General features: G+C 28.3%; 1 protein-coding gene across 3 annotated transcripts; it reads left to right on the forward strand.

Moving 5' to 3' along the window:
* Nucleotides 1-133: 133 nt before the first annotated feature.
* Nucleotides 134-11,473, forward strand: gek (serine/threonine-protein kinase gek). 3 transcript variants are annotated; one of them, XM_017904293.1, is made up of 27 exons: nucleotides 134-931; nucleotides 1,411-1,598; nucleotides 1,688-1,870; nucleotides 1,973-2,244; nucleotides 2,327-2,626; nucleotides 2,739-2,882; nucleotides 3,009-3,131; nucleotides 3,228-3,436; nucleotides 3,513-3,727; nucleotides 3,814-4,817; nucleotides 4,907-5,142; nucleotides 5,258-5,364; nucleotides 6,867-7,064; nucleotides 7,841-8,004; nucleotides 8,091-8,343; nucleotides 8,427-8,713; nucleotides 8,793-8,936; nucleotides 9,021-9,156; nucleotides 9,235-9,476; nucleotides 9,557-9,737; nucleotides 9,814-10,002; nucleotides 10,078-10,263; nucleotides 10,356-10,537; nucleotides 10,616-10,714; nucleotides 10,821-10,944; nucleotides 11,032-11,189; nucleotides 11,321-11,473. In XM_017904293.1, exons 2-27 carry the CDS (start codon nucleotides 1,469-1,471, stop codon nucleotides 11,432-11,434), a joined length of 5,580 nt encoding a protein of 1,859 aa, XP_017759782.1. In that variant the 5' UTR covers nucleotides 134-931; nucleotides 1,411-1,468; the 3' UTR covers nucleotides 11,435-11,473. The 3 variants fall into 3 exon arrangements, 2 of the variants coding, with proteins under 2 accessions (XP_017759782.1, XP_017759783.1); XM_017904294.1 differs by lacking the exon at nucleotides 6,867-7,064; XR_001890431.1 differs by lacking the exons at nucleotides 11,032-11,189; nucleotides 11,321-11,473 and having other exon boundaries at nucleotides 10,356-10,523; nucleotides 10,821-10,899.
* The last annotated feature ends 3,828 nt before the right edge of the window (nucleotides 11,474-15,301 follow it).

The raw sequence follows: 15,301 nt of genomic DNA on the forward strand, positions 1-15,301 counted from the left end.
ATTACCCCTGTGAACTCACTTTGTTATTACACCTTTCGTATAAGAGGTAAAACCTATCTATATTCTGAACTGTCATAGGTATTTTCAATGACGTAGGACTGCCATATTTTTTCTATATGGGACCTGCTAGGGGGTCAACCAAATTGTTGGGGGTTTGGAGGTGGCCATGCAAGATGTTTTGTGATAAACGAATGGTGCGCATAATAAACAATTAAACCAATATTACAGCGAGACGCGTCGTTTCGGCAGATATGCTTGAATCGTTTGAGCAAACGAACCGGATCGGCAAAGAAAAAGCCTTTCACTCAAAACATCTTTCTCACATGCAATAGGAATTTTACGTCACAAATTTGATCGGGATAATAGTGTAGTGCCGCGACGAGGTTATACCAGAAATTGGGACAATGGGCTTAAAGATTTATCTACGTTTCATTTTATAATTATTATATTAAACAAGTACTGTATAGTTTCACTATACAATACCGATTCCTTCTACGATAATAGTTGTCTTGGTGATTCTGTTGAATTCGCTGATCGCGAATGCGGTGCCCTACCCCGTTGCACTATTTTTGTCTGTACGTTTTATTTACACGTATTTCTCTTGTTGCGTGTTTTCTTCGCCAAATATTTTGGCTATCTTTATAGCAGTTACGTAATTTCCGACGTGAGTAATTCCGGCACCATGGCCGATGATGAATTAAATGAAACTCGATTGTTTTACACGTAGTGGCGTGTGGACATATATACCACGCTAAGTTAAAGGGAATTGATTTTTGACATTCTTTACATAAGGGTAAAAGAAGCTCAAAGCGTGCTGGTAATATAGTGATAACATGATCGGAAAACGATTGCTACACGGTTGTAAACAAAATTAATGTTTAAACAGTGAAAGTGATCTTATTTAGATATGTCTATTGGAAATTATCTTAAGGTAAATGATTAGTATGGAATTATGCTTCTTGTATATAATATTTATATTTCTATATTTTGTAGTGCTTTTGGTATTTTTATAAATATAAAAAAGTATACTAACTAAAATTTAAAAAATTATGTTTTATTTCTAATGAAAATTTAATTTTATTATACTAATGATACCTTAATTAAATGTAATTGTATAAAATTATGACAATTTCATTAGATATTTGAATTAGTGTTTCATATTTACAATAAAAACATTAATTAAATTATTAATGTCCATATAATGGATGTTAAACAAAAATATCATCATATTTTTAATGTTTAAATATATGAAACAAAGAAAGATTGAGTTAATAAGTAGTAAATGTTTTATAACAGGATATTTATATGATGATATTTTAAATATTTTATTTATTAATTTGAATTAAAGTATGAACTATATGATATAATTATAGATTTATATTAAATTTTATATATAAAAAAATATTCTAGGATAGTGATCACATCATAATGTGGTGGTTTGAGATACTATTGAATAATACTATTAAAAATGACAGAAGTAGTGTCCAAAGATTTTGGTAAGGGGCAACCTTTTCGAAAAAGAGACATGTCAGATTCATCGCAGCACCAATATAATCAACCTCCTCCTGATATTATGCCAAAAGGACTTGCAATCAATGGTATATTTCCAATATAAACTACCTTATAATAATATATATTATTAAATAAAAAATCGTTAAAAAAAGTTGAATAAAAATTATTTTTGTAGGCATAGGAGGAAGGTTACGCCAATTAGAATCCCTTTTCATTGGTGGTCCTGTACAAGGAGAAGGAAGAATAGGCCATACATTTTCTATTGAGACACTCATTGATATTTTACTTGTCTTATATGATGAATGTTGCAATTCTTCCTTGAGGCGTGAAAAGACTGTCTCAGATTTTATTGAATTTGGTACATCGTATATATATATATATATACATATGTATAAAATACATATATTCTTTGAAAAATGTTAATTATATATTAAAACAAAATTCATATATGCTTTTATAGTAAAACCAGTGGCTACATGCATTAAGAGTTTGCAGTTGGCACGGGAGGATTTTGAAATAGTAAAAGTTATTGGTAGAGGTGCATTTGGAGAAGTATGTGTTGTAAGAATGCGTGGTTCAGACAAAGTATTTGCAATGAAAATTTTGAACAAATGGGAAATGCTAAAGCGTGCAGAAACAGCATACTTTAGAGAGGAGAGAGATGTACTGGTATATGGTGACCGTAGATGGATCACAAATCTTCATTATGCCTTTCAAGATGACAATAATTTGGTAATGTCTATAAGTTTTGCTACTAAAAATTAATAATATTTGTAAACATAAAATTATTTTATTCTTTCTAAATCATCTGTAGTACTTGGTCATGGATTATTACTGTGGTGGAGATCTATTAACACTGTTGAGTAAATTTGAAGATCGCCTTCCTGAAGATATGGCACGTTTCTACATAGCTGAAATGGTTTTGGCTATTGGGTCCATACATGACTTACGTTATGTACACCGTGATATTAAACCTGATAATGTTTTGTTAGACGCAAATGGACATATTAGATTAGCAGACTTTGGATCTTGTTTACGATTATTTGAAGATGGTACTGCACAAAGTAATGTTGCTGTTGGTACACCAGACTATATTTCACCAGAAATTTTAAGGGTAAAATTATATTTTTATATTATTCTGAATATTATTTTTATAATTTATGTAATATTAATTATCATTTTACTAATTTATGAATATTAAAAAGAATGCATTCAAATTCATGTAGGCAATGGAAGATGGCCAAGGACAATATGGACCTGAATGTGATTGGTGGTCTTTAGGAGTATGCATGTATGAAATGTTATATGGAGAAACACCTTTTTATGCAGAATCTCTAGTCGAAACTTATGGAAAAATTATGAATCATAAGGTTATTATATAATTTAAATTATTTGTTATAGTATAACAATAGTATTGTAATAATTTTAATTATTGTACTTTTACTATGTCATATCTAATCATTATACACATCTATATGTATTATATTCAATTTCAGAATTGCTTTGACTTCCCAGCAGATGATATGTATGAAGTTTCAGAAGAAGCTAAGGATTTAATGAGAAAATTAATATGTAGTTCAGAATTTAGATTAGGTCAAAATGGAATTGATGATTTCAAGGTATTAATATGTAATCATATTAGTTTAAAAAAAATGATACTAATCATAACAAGAAAGTTAAATTTCATACAATTCATTCCTAATTATATAACACAGAAACATCCATGGTTTGAAGGAGTAAATTGGGATACTCTTAGAGATAGTACTGCACCTTACATTCCTGAAGTTTCCTCGCCAACTGATACATCAAATTTTGATGTTGATGATACAGATGTTCGTAGTTCTGATGCTGTTCCACCAGCAGCAAATTCTGCGTTTTCTGCACTTCATTTACCATTTGTTGGTTTTACTTTTACTCAAGGAAGGCAAGTAGCATCTCTCACTTCTTGATCATTATGTAAAAAATGCTATATTTAATATAATTTTGTACTTAAATTACAGTTGCATATCAGATCTGGGTTGTTTGTTCGCTATAACTCAAAAGGATAAACGTATGCAGCTATTAGAGGAAGACAATGCACGATTAACACAAGCACTTGAAGAATTAAAAAAACAAACTACTATGAGTCATTCTTCTCCTGGAATATCACCAGATTCTACTAATGCAACAAGAAAACTTCAGGATGAAATAAATACACTTACTAAACGCAATTGTGGTATGAAATATACATTTAAATGCTATTACAATAAATATATGGATATATAATATCATTCGTTTGTTGATATTTATTTACATTTTTAGAATTAGAATCACAATTAAAATCTATGGAAGGTCCTCGGGAATTACGGAACTTAGATAATGGTGATATGACAAAACTACGAGAATTAGAAAAATTAGTACGTTCTCTTCGATTAGAAAAGGAAGAAGCTATTAAAGACAAGTTAGATACTCACGAGAAACTTAAACTTCAAGATAAAGAATTAAAGGATGCATTAACACAACGTAAATTAGCAATGGCTGAATATACTGAAGTTACAGATAAATTGTCAGAATTAAGACAACAAAAGCAAAAGTTATCCAGGCAAGTTAGAGATAAAGAAGAAGAATTAGAAGTTGTAATGCAAAAAGTCGATAGCTTGCGACATGATATTCGAAAAGCCGAAAAGTTACGTAGAGAATTGGAAAATCGAGTTGAAGAAGCAATGGCTGAAACGAGTAAAGAAAGAAAATTAAGAGAACGTAGTGAAGAATATTGTAAACAAATGCAAGAGGAAACAGAAAAAATTAGACAAAGATCTATGGGAAATGATGCAGGTGCAAATCATGCATTAGCAACACAAGAAATTAATAGGTTAAAGGCAGAAGTGGAAAAACTTGAAGTTCAATATAATGAAAATTTAAATCAACAGCAAAGTAGGTTCAATCTTGAAATTCGTAGTCTTCAAGAACAATTGCACGAAGCTGAAACAAGAAGAGATTTATTAGAAAGGGAAGTTCAGTTAACAAAAGAAAAATTAGATACTGCAAGATTAGAAAATATTACCGATAGTGAGGAGACTATAAACGAATTAAATAGACGTCACGAGAGAGAAAAAATTATGCTAGTCGAAGAAAATAAAAAACTTATGTTAGAACTTAGCACACTTACTGATAGTGTTAATAGAATACAAGGTGAAAGGCGACAATTGGAAGAAGAATATGAGGAACTAAGAAATAAAAAAGAAGCTATTGCACAATGGGAAGCTCAGATTACCGAAATTATTCAGTGGGTATCTGACGAGAAAGATGCTAGAGGATACTTGCAGGTTTATTTTTCTTATTCTATACCTTTTTTGATAATTGCTTATGTTATTTACTTTAAAAATGACTCAATTTAATGCTAAAAAAATTTCAGGCATTAGCTACGAAAATGACAGAAGAATTAGAATTTTTAAAACACTCTGGTGGTGTGGGTGGTGTAGGAAGTGGTTCTACTATGGCAGATAAAAACTGGCGAAATCGAAGATCACAAAAACTTGATAAAATGGAGCTTTTAAACCTACAAAGTTCTTTACAAAGTGAAATACAAGCTAAACAAGCTATATCCGAAGAACTTACAAAGACACGTTCAGATTTAATTGCTGCTCAAAAGTAATTATTTTAAATATTTTAAGAAAGAAACAAATTTAATTGACAAACATACTTTTATGTATTTAAATGTCACGAATATGATTTAATAATGATAAATCATCTTATATATTTACAGAGAATTAAGAGATTTCAGACAACGATTCGATACACTCACGCATGAGATAAAACGCAAAGAAATGCAAATAAAAGAGTTACAAGCAAGGCTTGACACAGGCGATGGCTGTAAGTACATTTCATTTAATACTGCTATAAAAAGAAATTTCGTAAAAATTTTATTGTTACGTTTTTATAAAAATTCTGTATCAACTATTATTATACAAACTGCTGCGATACATGCTATATATGTAATTTGTAAATCTTTCAATCTTTCTCGTACAATGTTTAGGCGATGAATATATCTGTTTGTTGTTTTATTCTGCAAAAATAATGTTCTTTGTATTACTCTAAGTTCTTTGTTGTGGTATGAATTATGTGGTTTATATACAATTGAATGTTCGTAATAAATGGGTGCAAAATATTATTTATTAGGTATTCAATATAACATGTGATTTAAATATTGATATAAAAAATTTTTATATATGAATTTTTATATAAATGTGCTAGATTTTTCTCAGTAATTAAATTTGCATGCATGTAGCAAAAGTTCAGCAGATCCAAAACATTGTTATATAAAATTTATGACAGGAATCATATATAGCATTCATACTTCTTTCAATACAAATTTTTATAAATTTGCTTATTAACTCTTTTTTTCCTTTTTGTATCTAATAAGAGAGATATATTAATTAACATAAATAATAAAGGTTTGTTGTGAAGATGCATGAATGACATACATGATTCTTTGTACTTGAATATTTATGCATATATTTATAATAATGTAGTATGTTACTTTTATATTATAACTAAAATTACAAGCCATTATAGCTATAATTATTCAACATTTTCTTTAATTCTAGTAAAAAAAATATATAAATTTTAATAAGTATAATTAAATATTATTTATTTTCTTGTAGTCTGCATTAGTTTAATTAATGGCTTGATGTTAAATTGGTATGAGTCAGTGTGTGGTTATTTTCTTTTTTTATCTCTTTTCTTTTTTTATCTTTTTTTCTTATACATGTAGATATTAAGAATTGGTGTGTATTTTTAGACCGATATTTAAATGTAGTTTAAGATATAGTTACAAATATGAAAAGTACAATATATTATACATAGATTTCATAATTAAGCATATGAATTTGTTTGGTGATATTATGAAAGAAATGTATGTAAATGTACTTTTAAAATATATTACATTTGATAGGTATTATACATAAATGTAAATCGAATATAAATGCATTAATATAATTCAGATGGTATTTGAAAGAAACATAAGGCACTTGATTTTTAAACTGTGACGTTCTCTGAGATTGTTAGGTTGACTTCAATATTTTAACAAAATATTTTACCTACATTGTATATAATATACTTAAGTACTTCTATATTTATAGTTAATGTTTAAAACAAAAATAATTATATACTACAACTCTTTAAAACTATTGCCAATATTTAATTTACCAATAATAGAGATCGTTACTATTTGGATATCTATCCAGCATAGTAATTCGGTTCTCCGGTACGGTATGCGATTCTGATTTCTAGACTACAAAGTGCCTCTGTTTATTGGCGTAACGAGCTGTGTCTGGGGCCTCTTGTTGCTCATCTTCAAACTGTATTTGTGACAGCTGTCCTACCCAGCAAAACGTCAAGAAAATCTCCAAACATCGTTAGCACCAAACCCCAGCGCATCATCGTACATCAGCCGTCGTCACCCCTACCAGTAATGCGTGCTCCCCGCGTCACGACATGTCGCTTATTAACTAGATTCGTTCCCGTCAACACATTCATCAGTCAGAATGCCGTCGCCATCGTATCGCCACCCGGTAAATGAAGTGGCAACAAAAACGCGATTTTGATTGACTAGTCAGCTGGGATGCTAATTACAGAACATAGTGCTATATTTTTTTAATTAAAATATAAATTTTAAATATTATACAATATTAAATGTTTATTCTTTGCAAGAAAGCATCAAATGTATCAAATTGTTCTTATCTAAAACATAGCCCTATGTTGACTTTAATTTCAATTACCCTAAGAATCAATTATGTGTTTCTTGTATGTTGGAAATAATCATTCCCCAATTAAGAATAGTGTCAGTAGCCTTTCATCGTTTTAGGTGATGGTTGTCCTTTGTTAATCTTAGTAGCTGATAATCTCTCAGTTTTGTAATTAAATAATTAACAGGTATGTTGTGTCTGAATGTTTTTGCCTTTAAATAGTTTGATCTGATTGATTTTTTGTAAATTTTATTACATGCTTGCTATTTCTGCTGATGAACAATCATCAATCCTTATCTGCATAATAACGATTACTATCTTAACAGAGTTTGTGTGGTGCAAATTGCAGTGGAGTGATTACATTAAAATATTCAAAAGAAAATGTTATGAAGTTTATATTGATTTAAGTATCTACTTTGTAGAAAAAGAAACATAATTTTTTATTTATACATTCTTTATATGTTAATAGACTATAGATAAATGTATCACAGACATCTCTTTTTTATCAATTTAACATTATTAAAAATAATTTCAATAATTAAAAAGAATGTTACAATTTTATTATATTGATTTTTAATATTTTTTTTTTTTTTGTATTTCAGTTTTAGAACGTCCTACATCTCAAATGTCATACTTGGAACATTTCTTGAAAGAAACTGCAAGCAGTACACGTCACGGAAGTGCAGATAGTGTAGAAGCTGATATTGAGGATAATCGAGCACCAAGTATTTCTAGCAGTAAAAGCAATTTATCTGAACTTAGTATTGTAAGTATTATGTTTAAAGTTTAATATAACATTAAGTATTTATTAATGTTATATATTTATTATAATTTAATGTATATTAATTCCAGGATCCTACATCACCATTATCTCATGAGCTTCTTAATAAATCAACATCTCATGGACAAACCAATCTTCAACCGAAACCAAAATCTCATCAATTCTTAGTAAGAACATTTTCAGCACCTACAAAATGTAACCATTGTACTTCATTGATGGTAGGTTTAACGAGACAAGGAGTAGTATGTGAAGTTTGTGGTTTTGCATGTCATATGCCTTGTTGTGACAAAGTTCCACCAATGTGTCCAGTACCACATGACCAAAGTAATTTTTTTTAAGAAATTATTTAATGTAATTTATACTGAAAATTTTATTCTTTACAGTATAGTAATAAGTAATTTTTTCAGCAAAACGACCATTGGGTATTGATCCTACAAGAGGAATAGGTACAGCTTATGAAGGATATGTTAAAGTGCCAAAAATGGGTGGAGTGAAAAAGGGTTGGGTTCGTCAATTTGTAGTGGTTTGCGACTTCAAATTATTTCTTTACGATATTTCACCAGATCGTAATGCATTACCATCTGTTTATGTGTCTCAAGTCTTAGACATGCGGGACGAGGAATTTAGTGTTAGTTCTGTTCGAGATTCGGATGTCATACATGCTACAAAAAAAGACATTCCGTGCATTTTTAGGGTAATCCTTAAAAATATTCTATTATTATTATTTCATAATACATATTTTTATAGTTTATGCTTGTTTCATATTTATTTAGATAACAACGTCGCTGCTAGAACCACCTGGTTTAAGGAATCACACATTAATGCTTGCAGACACTGAAAGTGAAAAGACAAAATGGGTAGTTGCTTTAAGTGAATTACATAGAATACTAAAGAAAAATAATCTTCCTAATACAACGGTAAATATAACATATTAATACACATACCAAAAAAATATCGATTAATTGATCAGAGATTTTGATATATTATTTTTTGTCTTATAGATTTTTAGAGCAAAAGAATTATTAGATAATACATTGGCGCTCATTAAAAATGTGATGTCAGGAGCAATCATTGATCCAGATCGTCTAGTCATTGGTACAGAAGAAGGCCTCTTCTGTTTAGATTTAGATCGTAGCGGTATGTTCTATTCCATATATACATATGCAAAACATATCAAAATTATATTAGTTTAATAAATTTGTATAATGTGTTTAGAAATTGCAAGAGTAGGAGAAGGCAAGAAAATATATTTACTGGAATATGTAACAGAAGAACAATTAATAGTAGTTTTAAGTGGAAAACAACGTCATGTACGGCTGGTCCCAGTACGTGCATTAGATGGAGATGAAGTTGAATGGATTAAAGTTGCAGAAACTAAAGGATGTATAACTTTAACAACAGGCATAGTCCGTCGCAGTCCATTAACTTATTGTTTGTGTGTTGCCATAAAAAAACAGGTATAATATTGTTATATATATATATATATATAGGTATGGTATTATAAAATTTATTTATTTTATTTATTTTTTTATTTTAGAATGCATCACAAGTCATTATCTATGAAATAACGCGTACGAAAACACGTCATAAACGCATACGTGAATTGATGTTATCATGTCACGCACAAACCTTGCAAGTTCTTTCTGAAGGGCGCTTTTGTGTCGGATATCCTTCTGGATTTTCCATCTACAGCATCTTAGGAGACCATCACCCTATTTGTAAATATATCTCATGTTATATAAACTTAAAAATAATTAATTTTTTAAATGTATAAATCCTTTGTTTGTATTTTAGCATTGGTCCATTCTGAGAATACACTCTTAGGTTTTCTCACATATAGCGCTGTGGATGCTTTACGTTGTATTGAATTGCCACGTGGTGAATTCTTATTAGTCTTCCATACATTGGCAGTTTATGTTGACAGTCAAGGCAGAAAAAGTAGAGATCGTGAAATTATGTATCCTGCTATTCCGACAGCAGTTAGTAAGTATTACGTTTAAGACACAATATAGAATATGTTAAAAATGAAATATAATTATAATTCTGTTTATATTATAGGTTATTGTGAAGGCTACTTACTAGTTTATAGTGAGACTCACATTGATGTGTTTGATTGTACCACTGGAGACTGGTTGCAAACGCTTAATGTAAAACGAGCACGACCACTAAATACTTCAGGTTCTTTAACGTCCTGTGTCATTAACGATATGCCACATGTTATTTTTCTGAGCAATTTACATCAACGTTAGTATATATTTTTAATATAATAAAAATAATTATATGTTACTGAATGTAATATCATTAGATATATAATATGTACTCTTTTGATATAATAGGAGAATTACTCAACTTAACACCACTAGATCCAAGTGGTAGACAAATGACAAAACCGCGGAGAAGATTTTCATTAAGAGAAGGAAATAGAGCTGTTCGTCCTACTGACAGACGCTCTAAAATGATATCCGCCCCGACCAATTTCAATCACATCAGTCATATGGGTCCAGGTAATGGAATACAGGTGAATTACTTTAATTTCTTGTTTTTTATATTATTTATATGTACATATATTTTATAATTATTTTATATGTTATATTAGATTCAACGGTTGTTAGACTTGCCTACTACACTCGAAACAGCTGATCAACAACATAGCGGACATCACAGTAGCTCTCATCTTCATAGCAGCCAACAAAGAGTAAGATCTACCTTTTATGGTGTATATGTTGGAGAATAGTTGAATTAAATTATTATATTATGTACCAAAATTATCAAATATCTATTTATATATATTTTCTTTTTAGTTATATAGCCCTGCAATTCAAACATCAAGTAAGCCAGCACCACTGCCGCCTAGGCACCCACCTGCTGATACACGACGTCTTAGTTCTCATATATGTAGAAATTCGGGATATTCGCCGCATAACGGTACATATATATTAGATTATCAATTATTTGGTTTATTTACAAACTTTCATTTAGAACATCTTGCATTATATTTATTTTATTTATTAGGTTCCACATCGTCACGCAGAGGACCGGCACCTCCACGACCAACTGCTACTCCACCTTCATTACCACGTACTCCTGTGGACCAAGTTGACTCGGAATCTGTGCATCTACGATCACATACTCCACTTTCTCTTGGTAGCATTGCATCTTTGCACGATAAGGTATTATTTTTTTCTTTATTGAAACTATTAACCAAATATGAAGATATAGTTAGAAGTTATTTAAGATGTTTGTTTAAAACATTTGAAAAAATGATTCCTTAATAAATACACAAAATTCTCCATTAATATAGGAACACACCTCTGGTGGAAGTCCTAGACATTCAATAGCTTCAAACAACAGTTCAAATCCATCGACACCTCCAAGTCCTGCTCATGATCATGGTTCATCTTCATATGATTCATAAAAATTAATTTAATGCTTTTCATATTAACAACTTACTGTAATCATGTGCACTACCTGAGTAATAGGATTACAGTACCTATAATAATGTTTTTACACAAAATGATATCCGTATTTGATTTTTAACTGGAAAGTTATGGCATTTCATTCTTTTTTTTTCTTTTTAATTTTGTGCAATACATTTCTTAACCTTGTGCATTACGTTAATTGTATTACGAACCTTTAACAAAAGGTATAGTACTGACATATTCAAATGATTTAAGAAGTTGCACGTTTTAATTGTTTAGTTCAATACAAAGGTTTGATAAATATATTAATATTAATTTTGATACAACATCGCAATAACTTTCTGGTTTTCAAGGATTTATATATAATAAGTTATATACTTAACAAAGCAATTTACAGTTAATGTAATGATAAATTATTGTACATAATTTATGTTTTGAAATTATTGAGCCAGCTTTACAATGCCATATATTACCGAAGTAGGTGTCGTTTTGTTTTCTCTTTTCTTTTTATTTTTTTATTTCTTGAATTTTAATGCAGATACTTTGCATAATTGTAATTTTTAATCATCATAATTAATTTCTTTTAAGTTAATGAAAATTGAAATCTCAGTCAAATTATCTAGCAATAAAAAGTTAATCTAATTAATCTATCATACCTACTTTTGAATCTAGGTATAAATAATAGTTTCAAGTAAATTATATACTTAATCATTCTAGTGACAAATGAATTCAGTGAAAGTGAATCGTTCAGATGCCTTATGACTAAATATTTTTTATTGCGTCATAATGCAGTAAGGTGCATCATTTTATTCAGCATGTGAATAGTAGAAATAATCGTGCAATGTATCTGAAGCTCCTGCTAATAAATAACTATTAAGCAAGGTGGTTATATACTTTTACATAATGTATAAGTAATTATATTTGCAACAGTAAAAGAGCAATGTTGAATATTGATTTGTCCTTACTGCAATGAAAACTAATTTTTCTCTTATAAATGTATTGCTTTCTTTATGATTAAGGCGATAATTATCATTATGAAAACTTAAATTCACTTTTTAAAAAATGCTTATATTTAAAATTTGACGATTAAATGTATTAGCAAGTGCACAATGCATAATGACTGAGAATAGAACGAATCGAAGGTGTTAACGTATTGTTTCTTTTGAATAATGGAATTTTAAAATCTTAATTTTTGTTTATAACAATTTGAGAAGATTCTAAGAAGGTTACGCGATACGGCTACATTTTTATTACTTTTATATCAAAAAATTTAAAAATCTATAAATTTAAAAAAAAGATACCAAATAATTTTGGAGTTTTGCAAAAGGTATTACCTAATGATCAGTTTACATTTAATTTTTTGTATAGTTGTAAGACTAGAACAAAACAAATGAAATTACAAGAATGAAAACAAGATAACATGTTTTATATGTTTTAATGTATAAAATATATACATTTTTCATGTACATTTATAAAAATTTGCTAACTATACTAAAATGGGAAGAAAAAAAAGAGTTGATGGAACAAAATAATTATCTCAGGATTCTATGCCAGTAAGTGAAATATTGAATAACATTTAATGGTCAAGAATCCCGAGTTGCTCCATTATTATCAAAGGAATTATGGAGAATAAAAATAGTCTTTTATCTCCATGTCCCTAAACACGTCATACATTGGAATGAAGAGCCAATAATTACATTAAAATTTTTAAATACACGAAAATGAAATGCGTGTAAAAAATAATTCTGAATTTTGCATTTAAATTTGCATATATTTATAGCGAATTTTAATGAAAAAAGTTTAAAAAATATCGAAAAGTTTATGAAATATTGAAAATGTTACGGTAAAATATTGATACACTACATTCCGAGTAATTCTTTTTTATTTTCATAAAGCAATGACAAATAAACATGAAAAATTGAAGTTCCAACTCTTTAAAAAATCATCGTTGATAGACATAAAGTTAGCGTAATATAACTATAACATGCGTATAATACCAAAAAGAACTTAATACGTCTTCATCACATTTGTGTAATGATAAGACATGGAAATATAATTATAAATAAAATATATATCGACTGCAATAGGTTTGACATTCTTATATTAAAAATATAGAAGAAACCGTTAATAGAAGAAAAAGTGTTAATGTTATCAAACAAAGAATGTAATAGTACAGGTATTGCTGTCCGTACCGGAATAAAATAAAGTTTAAAAATGAGTTCTAGAACTATTCTAGAAAAATCATCGTATGTTTATATAAATTATAGCAATGTACGTGTTATTGTACTTACCAACAGAATTCAATAATTTACCTATTATCTGCCATTGTTACTTAAGGGTTCTAAAATCAAAGATGTATCTGTTTGTCCTATGTTACTTTGTATTTGAATCAAGTTTATCTATAGATAGAACATACAAAGAAATAGTCGCTTTGTATAGCATTGATTTTATATTTTTGTAAATAATTCAGTTTCTAAATAAGATTTCAATTTCAACTTGATTTTAGACCCTTTAAAATTTTCATTTTTCTTTTTTTTTTTAGTGTGCATATATATGACAAAATTTTTAGTATGTCGTTTTACACATGTAAAAATTGCGCTATAATTATGCTTCTTTTTATGCATAGTCAAAATGTACGACTGGCATTCTGCACGAAAATAGAATGATATATATATATGCATATATAGATTGTATGATTCAATAGTTTACTTTTTTACAAATTGTTAGAATATTTTATGTAACAATTAATAATGATTTATGTATCCCATTGGTTTAGTACCAGTGCATGTAATGACCTGATTATTAATCTTTTTTTTAGCAACTTAGTTTAGTGTATTCTATTATATATTATGAATTTATTTATAACTAATATGTGCATTATTTACGATATTTATTAAAAGCAATTACAAGCAACCATTTGCATTTTGAATAATTAATTGTATTTCATTGTATATTATTTAAAGCGCATCATGATAATTACACTATGATAAGAAAAACCAAATTTTTTGTGCTTGTAAGATTTAAAAAAAAAAATTTTTTTTAGATTTCATATTTGTAATTTTTGTTTAACATTTTGTTTTATACAAAATCTATGATAAAAGATGAATACACTTGTTTAAATTCGTTAATTTTTGAATTATTGAGAAATAATTTAATTACCTTGTATAAAAAAAATATATTAATAAACATGATATTTAAGTACAGTATATTTACTTCTTAAAAAGTATTATGTTAAGTTTGGGTATTATTCTAATTAATAAAACGGAATAATAGTTATTAGAATGTTTATTGTTTAAAAAGAAATTATTAACAGTAAGAAGTCCCTACTGAAATAACAAACTGAATATCATTATAAAAAAGATCATTTAGAAAGATACATAAGCTTTTGTACTTATAGTGTATATTGTGCTTTGTATGCTTCATTATTTTAATACATTATACTCATTTCTATATTGAATAAGTAATCGATTTCATGACTCTGTATTGATACAATTATCAGTGAGGAATATAAAACATAACATGCTTTGATCTATGAGATATTGATAATGACTAATTATCTTTAATACCTTTTTGCAAATATAATACATATATATGAAGAGGAAATTTTTCTGGCATATGTCATATAGAAACATACAAATTTATATTCGGTGATATTGTATAAATTAACATATTAAGTGATTTTATTAATTTAAATTAATTTTAAATTTAACTTCAATGAAGCCTTTTTTAGAACAATTATATAAATAAAGAATAATTGATATTTCTGTTGAAATGTTTTATATAAAATAATAAAAGCATTATGTTAGATGTAATTATTATATATCCTAAATTTTTCTACAAATAATTACTTGAAAGATATTCAC

Source organism: Eufriesea mexicana, unplaced genomic scaffold (assembly GCF_001483705.2).
Source record: "Eufriesea mexicana isolate 0111107269 unplaced genomic scaffold, ASM148370v2 scaffold2792, whole genome shotgun sequence".
NCBI classification, from domain to species: Eukaryota; Metazoa; Arthropoda; class Insecta; order Hymenoptera; family Apidae; genus Eufriesea; species Eufriesea mexicana.

Bases quoted from the DNA above. Each gene is read 5' to 3' on its own strand.
- gek (XM_017904293.1), top strand. From the start codon at position 1,469: ATGACAGAAGTAGTGTCCAAAGATTTTGGTAAGGGGCAACCTTTTCGA. The intron at 9,157-9,234 runs GTATGTTCTATT...TAATGTGTTTAG, and splicing joins TTTAGATTTAGATCGTAGCG to AAATTGCAAGAGTAGGAGAA. The intron at 10,538-10,615 runs GTGAATTACTTT...ATGTTATATTAG, and splicing joins GTCCAGGTAATGGAATACAG to ATTCAACGGTTGTTAGACTT.